Consider the following 12,517-nt stretch of genomic DNA (forward strand, 5'->3'; position numbering starts at 1 on the left):
TTACTGTCTCCACTAACCATCATGTTCAAATTCTTTGACATGAAGTAAGGTTACATTATATTTCAATGCTACTGAAACAACCAGTAGTTGCATTTTAATAACAGCAAAGCACAGCAACCCCATTACATGACTTCCTCAGCCATACAAATTTTAAACCTGGCTTCCGTACGTACTGAACATCTCAGATATACCGGATGCCGGGAGGGTGGGGGGAATATTCCAACAAGTACATCCTACACACACGCACATATACACAGATATATATCAAAATTCAGTCATCTTAAATAAGCTTATTAATTAATTAGCATTGTGTCCACTATAAACAATTAAAATAAAGATTAAGACTAAGGTATAATCGCACCCTATAGGGAGAATATCTAATTGATCTTGTACTGAGGTGCTCTTTTACAGCAATTGAATTCAAAGTAGATTTTACTGTACTGTGAATAACTACAAAAACTTTTACAGTAAAGCATTATAATTTTTGGGAGCAGCAGTTGATCAGCATTATAAATATTACTGAAGTGTTATGATTTCTAAAATGGCAATAACATGACTTTACAGAAATTACATTTTATAACTATTTTAATGTCTTACATAAATTGCCAAGTCTCTTTCAACTTATGGTTGAAGCTTCACAAGCTAGGTAAATAAATTTACCGCACTGCAAAGGTTTGAAGTGATAGTTCAAATGAAGGTATTGAAAGATTGGTACTGAATACTGAGCAACAACAATAATACTAATGAAAGGGCCTCAAAGGCCTTTAGGTAATGTGGACTTTTCATCATTGGGAACCCGACCTAATTAAGCAGATGACTTATTATTTTTGAACTTGATTCTTCAAATGATCATAGAACAAACAGTAACCCTGAAAGGTACCTTTAACATGTATAAAATAAATAGTAAAGCCCACTGGCCACAGAGCAGCATAGTGCACAGCAGGTGCACCAACACACTGTGCCACGGAATGGGTAGGTTGCAGGCTTGGATCTGCAACTTCCCACAGAGACTTCCTGATCTCAGTTGGTCCACCAGGACAGGCACCGAGTGGGGGTCAGGTGTTTCTGCACAGGGCGGGGTCTGGGGGTGCACAGCGAAGAAACAGAGTTTCAACCCAGGCCACTTTCACGTACCACCACCTGATGCCCCATTACAGAGAGGCGTCAGATTGCCCTGGCTGTAGGTCACCTGCCCGTCCACTCAGATGAGAAGGAAAATAGATTTCAAAAGAGGGCCAAAAGAAATAAAAACAGACCTGGCCATTTTACCCCCCTCCCACCCCCACCCACCCCATCCCGCCCACAGCTGCACTATGCTTGGAAGTTTAGAAACGTGAATTGTTTTGTGCTCATTTTAAATTACACTATTTAGACGATTACAGCATAGGCCAGCTGCAAAAGACACGTACCTAGTGTTTTACAGAAACTGGTCTTTGATGAAATCATGTAAAAAAAGACCATTCGTTGTTGGTATCCGGCTTATTACCATTCTGCATCTCCTAGAGACGGTGCGATTAAAACTGTTAAAGGGGAAATCTCACCACAGCACAATTCATTGTTATTGTGCGTAAACAATACATCATTAAAAAACACTAATAAACTGTAGTGCAACTTGTACGTTAAGGCATTTTATCTATAACCTAAGTAAAACAGAAATATATTGAAGCACCTTCCATGAAGTCTGTGTGGAACCAAAGTACAGTAATATAGCAACCAACAAAACTCAGAAGAGTCGGTAAGCTGCTCCACTGTATTTCTTTCAACTATTTACTTAACATATATTACTATAAAACCCATCATCTGACTCAGGTTCATGGAGGTTTTTAAGATTTGAAAACCTGGAAGGTGCGACTTAAAGAGATTTTACTGCCCGGTGGGTTAAAAGAAAACTTTTACACTGGTGTGACCAAACACACAGGATTCTGAAATAATACGTCAAACAAATTTCTTTAATAAGAAATCAAATGTATATTTGATGCACTAGATATTCTGTTTATAAAGCAAGCCTATTGGCAACAAAATCTGTGTTGCCCAGTTACTGGAAACATATACTCAAGCCATCGTCTTATAATAACCAGCAGAACAGCAAGTGGCAGATTTAACAAGGTTAGTACTAGCAGCACTGAGTGTACATTTGCTATGCTAACTGCATGGACTTGTTTATTGTTATATAAGAAAACATTCATATTTATCTCAAGTGGCAATAACTTGGGTCTGTTTTAAAAATGCCCAATTAAAATGCTAATTGTCATTATACTGTGAGTAAGCTTCCTGTATGGCCCAAGATACAAATGCAATTTCCAATTCTAATGCATTCAATTTTTAAAACCATAACAAAAAAATGATTTAAATGCTGACACATGGTCAGAAAGATTGCATATCCTAATGGACATTTTAGAATAATTTTAAATTATGAAATTAACCACCACCATTTAACTCTAAACAATACAGCAGCTCAAAGTTCCACAAGAATCCAGACTGGAATGGGTGTCTGTGATCTATACAGAAAACCCTTTTTCCGACTATATTTCATACTGTGTTAAACATAATTTTTTTCTCAAAGTAGATGGTGTCTCATTACTGATGACTGATTTTAATGCCATCGGCTTCAGACCAACAGATTGCTCCTTTTAAGATTATATATAGCGTGAGAATGCCGGACCTTCTGAACGCAGCCAAGATGCCACGGAGGTAATATTGCAATAACAAGCAGTAGTTTTACATGCTTCCACACTGCACTCTGTTCAGCAAGTTAGCTTTTTTTTAAATATAAAAAGGTCAGTTTGAAATGTTTGCAATGAAGTCAAGGTTTGTAGGTGTTAAAATTGAACAATGAACACAGCACTGTCTAGGCTAAAATTCAATGTGTACCCAAGAGGGCTCCAGCTGCCATATCTGTTTTCCATTCTTCATAAAGGTCTTTGAAAAACAGAATATTGAAGTTGTGGTGTCATTATGGGGATGTTGGAATAATGCTTCACTCATGAATAATTAAATGAACATCAGAGAACCTACGAAGTATGGTCGCTTTTAATTCAGGCTCATATCTCATTAGCATTTATAATAATACATGAATTTAAACTAAGCTTGCCTGGAGCAGCAGCAGAAATATACATGCTAAGCTGGGCTGAGACTCCATAAGGAATGATGGGCATCAGCAGCTGTACAAGTATAGTATTGCATTTCAATTCACTTAATTATTTTACAAATAAAATGCATTTGATTTATTAGTTTCTGACATAATCTTGCTTCTGAGGGTCCACTTAAATTAACCAAGTATGGAGTGCTCACTCAAAAATCAATTGTGAATTTGAGATTAAATTAAAACTGACATTTTTTTAACTGAGAGGAAAACACAAGCTGTTTTCAAATGTGGAAATCGCAGGTCACGCTGTTGATTGGCCTGTTCTCCTCCCTAAATTCTTGAATGTTCCAACACAATAAGCTGTGTCCTTTCAATCAAATTCATATGAAACCAATCACAAAACATTTCTTCAAATGTGCTGTATTGAGGCATCACACAATCTGAATTTTAGCCTTGTACAGTTAACAGACGGCGCTAGGAGAGGAAAATCTCAAGAGGGGCAGACAAGGTAATGCACACAAAGGAAAAACAAGACCTGAAACTTGTGCGGCAGAGAATGATGAAACTTGGAAGGAAGAGGAAGAGGAGGAGGAGGAGGATGGGGAGGCCTGTGAGGGGTGTAAATATGATCTAAGGACCATCTGTTATTTGGATGTTTCACCTGAAAAAAAGTGTAAACACAACATAGCTGTACATAGGCATCATAAAAAATGCAGAGGCATTTCTAAGCAAATGAGACACTTTCAAGTGCTGTTATTTAAAACTAAAAAAAAAATCTGACCCTTTCCTGGGGTCCATCATAACCATCTTTCCATTCAATACCACACACCATTCTCTGTGTAATGGAGCAGAGGTGACTAGCTTGGACTCACTCCCAGTGTCGGTCTGTCATTGGCTGGAAGGGGCGAGGTGTATGGGAGCAGCCAATGCTGATTTTTCAACCCCTCATGTTACAGCAGAGCTTTAGTTCTACTCCATGGCTCACTGAAGTCTATTGAAATCGGATACTTGCCACAAGTGCAAGCATGGGGCATAGCCATGCCCCACCATATTACATCTAATGCTTTGGCATACAGAGCCTTCATATTATTTGGTATGGAGTCAAATCTTTCAACCATAGTGAAACCCACTTATGTTGCCTCAAATAAGATCTAGTTATGATGATACGTTTTTCTACTGAAGTTGCATTTTCACATTTGATTTAGCTAATATGGTACAAATTTAGGTCTACAGGAAACAAGAATCCATATTTTTTACCGAAGAAACTTAATTCATGCAGGCAGGTGTTTACTAGTTTAAAAAGGTGCCAATCTTTTATAAGAAGCTGAACTTCAATTTATATTTGGCTCAAGAAAAAAACTAACACCAAATTCCCTTGCTGCATAACGCCTATTTCATTTTAATTGCTTTGGAATTTTTTAGATAGACTTTTTCCTGCAAACATGTATTGCCCAAAAAATATCTTAGCCTAATACAAATGCTGGTGCCCTTGTTAAAATTGTCAGCCCTGTAAGCTATTAGCACCGAAAAGTTCTCCGTCAGCACTGCATGAAATCCTGAGTGCCTAAAAGCCAGCATGCAAATTATACTAACTTGCAACTGGACAACTGGATTTCCTTCCCATGCTTTTAGGAGGTGAATATTTTACTAGAAGTTTCCAATCCTTGTCCACGGCAACTTTATCAGACACACAGAAACCCCAGAAAAATGGTCTAAACCAGTCTCATGCTCAGTTATGGGGCAGATTTCAAAGTGCTAAATATATTTAGTAATACAGTTCTATCCTAACATCATTGCAGAAATATTTTCCTACTTGATAATTAGTTACCTGCTGCACTAGTGTTATGAGTCTCAGCTGGGGGTTGAATGGGGCATTAGGTTACGTATACTATGATCATACACTGCCAGTGGGATTCTGTGCTTCTTTGCCATCTGACTGACTTCACTCAGTGACATGACTTATTTTCCATAATGAATCTTAAAGACAGGGTTAGACATGGATAAATAGTGACTGGTGTATGGAATCACACCCAACCCAGAAAAACCTTCATGATAAGTGGGAGAGGAAACTGGCAAGTAAAAAGAATGATTATGGCCTCAATAGGAATCCCCGCACAACCAATGGGAGAGGGCCAGAGGAGATGTGGTTATAAAATGAAGAGCACATAACCCCACTTCAGCACACAACATATGTGAAATGGCAATGAATATCAGAGCGTCAGCACGTCCCGTCTTTAGATAGAGGCGGCTTACTAACATTGTTAAAATCGGGTTCCTACAGTGCAGCTGGGAGTCTGGTGTGAAATGAAATGCTGCTGCACTGATTTCCCTGGGGCTGGGAAACTCAGCAGTGAAACGGAAGTAGGAAGTGCCGGCTCCACAATCTAAGAGGCTCTCTCAGCACTTCTTATGGGCAGGAGTGCTCCTCTCACACCCCACAGGCCTTCAGTCTCCCCAGCCATGTTCTCCAACTTCCCATCCATTCCCAACTCTTTTGATCATAGGCCCTTCCTGCCTCACCCTTGATTGTCAATCTCCTCTTCCTTCCCGACTGCCTTCCCAATCCCGATTACCGGGGACCCTCAGTGTCCCCGGCTGCAGCTTCCTGCTGGTAGTGCTCCCTCCTGCCCATCGGCTAGGGTGTCCATGTGGTTGGCTACCCAGCAGGAGGCACATCTACTCAATCCAAATGAGGCCCTGGCATCCCCAGCCTTACCACATTCTTTGGCCATTTTCGACCTTACCCGCACCCTTCCCGTAAGTATGTCTCCAGATGCTTTGGGAATAAGTGGTACTAGAAATATATGAAAATAAGTGACACACAATGTGACCAGCGGCACATTATCTCCTAATAGAGCAGTGATTTTTTCGTTGCGGTGCTCTGGATTACAACACTGATGCTATGCTATTGCCAATAATAACAGCAAATAGACATTATGCTCAGTGTCTCCTATTCACACTTCCAAAGTCAAACTTTAGGTTCACAGCTGTCCAGGGCTTCTGTTACCTCTCTAATGTATACACTGGCAGAACAATAGCATCTCATTTTCCTGCTAATCTGTCTTCTCTTTCTCAGCCAGTCTGTGAAGGAAAAACAATGTTTTGACATCCTTTCCTGTAATACTGTTAGGCATTTCTTGGCAACTTCCCAAATGGGAAAGGGACTTCACCTGCCTTTCCCACTGACCGGGATATTGTATTAGGAGCTGATTGGAAGAGAACAGGGTTAAAATGAAAACAGAAAAATGTAAATCTCATTACAGTTATTTATTCCACACTTTTTGCCAACATACCCCATTCTGCAACTCAACATGCATTACTCTACAGCATTTGCCAAACTGAAAATCCCTGCCGAGTTAAGAGAATTGTCAGGTACAATTTTTTTTTTTAAATGGCACACAACAGCTTTAATGCTCACCAGGGAAATCTAATTTGGCACTCAGGTCAGTTTCCAAACACTGGAAACCAACATGGTAGTTCCTGCTTTCGAGAAGCCCAAGGGGCACATGTACCTCCTCACCCAGCCTAGGGATATGTTCCAGGATCAGAGCACAAGGTGCAAGTGCATGGAAGAAAATAACATTCTAGTCTTCACCACCACTAATCTTTGACCAATGTACAAAACCCTTCAGAAAGGTTCATGGTTATAACCAGACTACATAATTTAGTGCATTCTTAGCTGATGATACTAGTGGGGCTGTTCAATTTATGATCAGAGCATTTAGGACATTCCCAGCCACCTTTTGCACCAGTTATTCACAGGTGGAGTGGCTTACTGAGGCTCTTTATGAGTGCTTATAAAATATGTTGCTATTTTCAATGTGATAATGCCAAGTTGTCATACTGAGAATTTATGGGATAGCAGCAACTCTCTGCCTGCAGCATGTGGGTGCTATTAATAGCCAGCAGAGCTGTGAATGAGGCCAGGACAGACAATTCACAAGCAAAATTTAAGAATGGTTCTCTCATTAATCATCCATTTCCTGAGCTGCCTGAATACAACAATTGAGCAAGTGATTTGGAAAAGGGTCCATGAATCCAGGACTATTAAAAGAAATTACTGTTCACACAAGAGGTGACATATCAAAGAGAGTAGGACAGCGACACAAGGAGATGGAAGAGACAAAGACAGAGATGTTGACATTAAAAATACAATTGCTGGATTGAGAAATATTGTTATAAAGTGTTCCTATGTAGGTGAAATCAATGCTGGTGCTAAGCTGCATATAGTAGCAGATTCAAGTTTTACAGTAATTCGGTATCCACTCAGCTAATCTTAAATGCATTCATTCTTCAAATTCAGGGCCATGAGAAATATGTTTGGAGCAGACTTCTGTCTTCAAATCCCAATGGGATTTGGGCTGAAATCTTGAGCTGCAGGTTTTTTAATATCTTGCTGCTGCAGGTCTGGGCATTCACAACTGAGATTTTTATGCAAATGTTTGCTGTGATTTTAGACAGTTATTTTGTATAAGAAGTTACACTGGTTCATCCTATATGGCGTGAGGTATTCACCAGTCCTTCCACTAGACTGTGGGGCAGTTAAGTCAGTGTTACAAAACTGTGTGCTCGCAGCAGCTGAGTGAATCAATAGCTGAAGACAGGTGGTGAGTTTTTGATGAACACAGGCATTAAGAAAGGGGCTCAGATTGCAGCTAACAGACCAAACTGTTGTGATCCATCAGAGTTTGAGAGGCCATGCTGAGGTTAGTCACACTTTGCTTCTGTGGCTCTGTCACAGTGAACAAGATAAAAGAGGCTGACAGCTGAGGCCCTGTTGTTATCATGGGTAGAGTGAGGAAAGAGGAAGATTGTGGAAATGTTTGATTTATTCATTTACTATTTTTCTTATTTTAACTAGGATGTGGACGGGGAAAGTTCAGGCTCCTTGTTTAATAGAACAGGAAACCATAAGTAACAAACGCAAAGAAAATGTGAATTAACACCCACGCATTCTACACATGAGGCAGCTGCAGTATCTTTGGCACTTAATAATTGTGAGTCATATCTTGCTTAAACTAAAGCTAAGCCCATTTTATGGACTACCCACCCCAGCACCCCTGTAACTGAAGAATTCCTGCATATTTTGGGATAAAACCCGAGACACGTTTAAATCAAATTTCTGTAGATTTGTGATAGTGCCCTTATATTTGGTGACAAGTATTTTTCTAGCCAGCTATTAAATATATCAGTTTTTAATGTTCATTTCAAGAGCTGTCTTCTATGTTCGCTGAAATCATCTGATGCATATAACATTTTGAGAACCAGAAGACAGAATGCATTCAAGTAGAAATGTGTTTGAGCTGGTGTATTTTTTCATGCTGCATGTGTTTAAAAACTATCTGTTCTATATACACTGCGAAATTGTTCTGTTTAGTCATGTTTTAATTCGATCCTGGTTGCCATTCCTGGGCTAAGAGGGTGAGCCAGTAGCCTGCTACCAGGCTTCTTACACTCTCAACCTTACAACCGGGCACCAGAAAGTAAGAAGAGTGTCTCCACTTAATCATTCTCCTAAAATGGCATTGGGTACCCAGCAGAAAAGAGATAAAGTGGGCTCAATTCATTCATATTTAAGTATTTTAAATTAGTGATTAGCAGACTACATTACAAATATGCTTGTCATTTTCACTGCTCATCCACTGATAAACAGCAGAGGTTAGAAATCCCATATGATTAATGATTGACATTGAGAGTCAGAAACGTATTTCTTGGACTCATTATAGCTCCTTTGTTGGTGACAATGGCAAGCTTTGGCTTGCCACAGGTCCCTATGGAGAAATTTTAGTCTTGATTTACTGTTTGGAACAGCTCACTAGCAGCACATATAACCACGTGCATGTCAGATAGCAATTCATTTGGATAATTACTATTGAAAGGTCATTGTTAACTTATTTCCTTCTGACTGTTTATTGCATGTTAAACAATCCCACATCCAATTTATATCAGCAGACACCTAGTCTTTAATGTACGAAATCTCCAAATAGCAATGCTCATTAGATACAATGAATTTCTTACTGCCAATAACAAGCAGAAAAGGATCCATCTTGTTGCTATGCATCTATCTGCTTATTAGGCTCTTACCACAGATTTCCGGATACTTGCTCGCGGCTTTGGGATGGGTTTGCCAGCTTTACTTTCAAGGCTATCTTGCATTGTGGGCGGGCCGTGGCCACCTTTCCTGGCTTGTAGGGCCAACTGATAAGCCACTTCGAAAGCTTGTCCCAGTGTTAAAATGATCTCATAAGCTAAATTCTGGTGAAAGAAAGACGAAATATGTTGGATTTGTAAGAGTCATTTGAACACAACTTAAAGGAATTGTGTACATCATCTATAGTATAACTAAAGCATATTTTCTAATTCCCTTAGAGATCAGTAGTAGTGAGCTCTGAAGTATGTTTATTATTCTAATCCATATTAAAATATGATGAATGCTCTGTCTGATTACATTATCCTTTTCTCATATCACTTATTAAAGCACCAGCATATTAACTTAAAAGTGGTATGTTTCATAATTAAAGCCAAGTCCAACTCATCATGTGAAATATTACATTAAGCTCATGTCCCAAGCAGCTTACTAATATTCCACCTTGAAATAATTTTTCTTCTTGATGCTTTGCACCAACTGACATGCTGCTGATTTGATATCAGCATCATCAATATCTAAATAAATAACGCCGAGGTGTTTGCTTTTGACAGATTATTCATACTACCTAATTTTATATTGCTCTGAGGCTACGTAGCATAATTATGATTCAAAGGTTGTATTATATCAGCATTTTTAAAGAAGCTGACAGATTTCTGATATTGAACGCGCATACTCCCAACACTTTTAACTGCAACACTGTGGATCTCCATGGAAACAACAGGATCTTTTCCACTGCAGCTGTGTTGCTGATTCTAACTGGAGACTTCTGGAGCATGGGGTTCATTTTATAGTCATTTATGCTTGAACTACTTGTAGTGTATTACCATTAGAATACTCATGCAAACATTCTTAGGAATGGCCAGTCTTCTGGCTTGAACATCTTTCCATAATGTTGTCCTTAGTCCTCACTATGTTAAAATTCAAAGTATATTCACTCCCAGGCCGGAATTTTACACCACCCCCACAGGAGCAGGCTGGTGGTGGGGGAGGGGGTCGTATAATTGAGTGGGAGGTGGGGGGTGCCTTTCCCATGCCTTCCCACCCCTGCTACAATTTTACCAGAGGCAGTGGCGGCAAGAAAAGGCCTGCCGATCAAGGCCCTTAAGTGGCCAATTAACTGCCACTTAAGGCCTCCTCCTGCTGCTGCTGATACCTTAGCAGCAGCCGGTAGGCACCTTAGGCTCGACAGAACTGGTGACCTCCTTGCGGGTTGGTGGGGGGGCCTCCTGATTGGGCACCCTGTGCCTCACGGATGGCCCCCCCGAAGCCCCAATCGCCCCCACTGAAATAAAGTCCCCCCCCCACCCATCCAACGTCCTTGCCTCACCAGGGCCCGGCCGATTGTCCCCAGCAAGGCCCCTAAACTTATCTCTCTTCTGGTGCTAATGTTCGTGATCCTGCTGTTTGCTGGGTGCAGTCCCAGCAGTGCCACTGCTCCCAGTGGCACTGCTAGGACTGAGAACTGCCAGCCTGCTGATTGGCCGGAATCTCGTGCAAGCGGGACTTCCTGCCTTAGAGAGGTAGAAGTCCCACCCAAGTCCAATTAAGGGTGCTGCACTTTAGAAAAGACGCAAGAGCATTGCAGAGAGTACAGAAAAGATTCACGAGAATGGTTCCAGAATTTCAGTTATGTAGATTGGAGAAGTCAGGACTGTTTTCCCTGAAGAAGAGAAGGCTGAGAGGTGATTTGATAGAGGTATTCAAAATCATGAGGAGTCTGGACAGAGTAGATAGAAAGAAACTGTTCCCACTCGTGAAACAATCTAGAACAAGAGGGCACGGGTTTAAAGCATTTGGTAAGGGAAACAAAAGTGACATGAGGAAAAACTTTTTCACATAGCGAGTGGTTAAGGTCTGGAATGCTCTGCCCGACAGCGTTATGGAGGTAGGTTCAATTGAAGCATTCAAAAGGGAATTAGACAGTTATATGAAAAAGAAGAATGTGCAGGGTTATGGGGAGAAGGCAGGGGAATGGGACTGAGGGAATTGCTCTTGCAGAGAGCCAGTGCGGACACGATGGGCAGAATGGCCTCCTTTTGCACTGTAAGGATTCTGTGACACGCCCGACATTTTGGCCGGTGGGCGGGCCTCCCGTCCAACGTAAAAGTCTAGCCCCAGTGTCTGAATCCACTGTATATCACAGTTGCTTTCCAGTTTAATTAAAGAGTGCATTGGAGACATGAATCTTTAAACTCTGCAGAGTTAGCTAAATGAAGCTGTCACTGAACAGTTACACAGTTACAAAATAAAGCTGAGGCTATCTACTTTCCACTAAGCTCGACAGTACAAGTTGAAGATTCCACAAAATATTTTAACTTGTGCTGTTTTAGAAAAGGTGAAAACAGTTTTCTGTCCCAATAAAAATGGATGTAACCTTGGCTATAAACTGGAAATATTTATGGTTCCCAAATGTAGGTCTGTGATGTATCGCACTTATTAAAACTTTAAGATTAATTTCAATCACAATGACTTTGTGTAATCTAACCTTGTTTTTTGATAGCCACTGAAGATAGTAAAATAAGTCACATTTCGGAAGGTATTAAACATTTCTAATTTATATATGCTATTTGTCAAGATTACATAATACACTACAATTTTGCAACATTTTATAATATATTAAATTATATTTTATGGAAACTACAGCTTGTACTATAGAACTTAGTGGGAAGTAGGTAGCCTCAGCTTTATTTTGTAAATGTGCAAGTGTTCAATGACAACTTCATTTAGCTGATTAATTTGGAAGGCGACTATGCCATACAATGGACTCAAACACTGGGAGTAAATATACTTTTAATTTTAACATAGTGAGAACTATGAACAATATTATGGGAAGATGTTCAAGCCAGAAGACCAGCCATTCCTGAGAATGTTTGCATGAGCATTCTGATGCTAATACAGAAGTCGTGTTTGGGATTACATATTATGTGTATACAAATACATCAGTAAAAGGAACAGCATCCAATCAAACATTTTTTTAAAATTCATTCGTGGGATGTGAGCATCACTGTCAAGGCCAGCACTTATTGCCCATCCATAAAAATGGAGAGGCTTGCTGGGCCATTTCAGAAGCCACTTCAGAGTCAACCATATTGCTGTGTCGGGAGTCACAAAGGTCAGACCAGGTAAGGACAACAGATTCCTTCCCTAAAGGACATGAATGAACCAGGTGGGTTTTTACAACAATCTGGTAGTTTCACAGTCACCATTACAGATACTAGCTTTTTATTTCAGATTTATTTATTGAACTCATGTCTCCTGATCATTACTATGCTACCATACCCTAC

The 12,517-nt window shown here is 40.1% G+C and overlaps 1 protein-coding gene across 17 annotated transcripts in view; it reads right to left on the minus strand.

Moving 5' to 3' along the window:
• The window catches only part of anks1b (ankyrin repeat and sterile alpha motif domain containing 1B), an 831,451-nt gene that overhangs the window by 2,435 nt on the left and 816,499 nt on the right, over positions 1–12,517 (minus strand). For 16 of the 17 annotated variants that reach the window (XM_068059073.1, XM_068059064.1, XM_068059059.1 and 13 more), the window contains one exon: positions 9,170–9,340. In XM_068059073.1, coding sequence (XP_067915174.1) covers positions 9,170–9,340 — 171 coding nt within the window. Of the gene's footprint in view, positions 1–1,409; positions 1,500–9,169; positions 9,341–12,517 lie in introns of all 17 variants that reach the window. The other variant, XM_068059063.1, reaches the window with a different exon arrangement.

Source organism: Heterodontus francisci, chromosome 27, assembly GCF_036365525.1.
Source record: "Heterodontus francisci isolate sHetFra1 chromosome 27, sHetFra1.hap1, whole genome shotgun sequence".
Classification (NCBI taxonomy): domain Eukaryota; kingdom Metazoa; phylum Chordata; class Chondrichthyes; order Heterodontiformes; family Heterodontidae; genus Heterodontus; species Heterodontus francisci.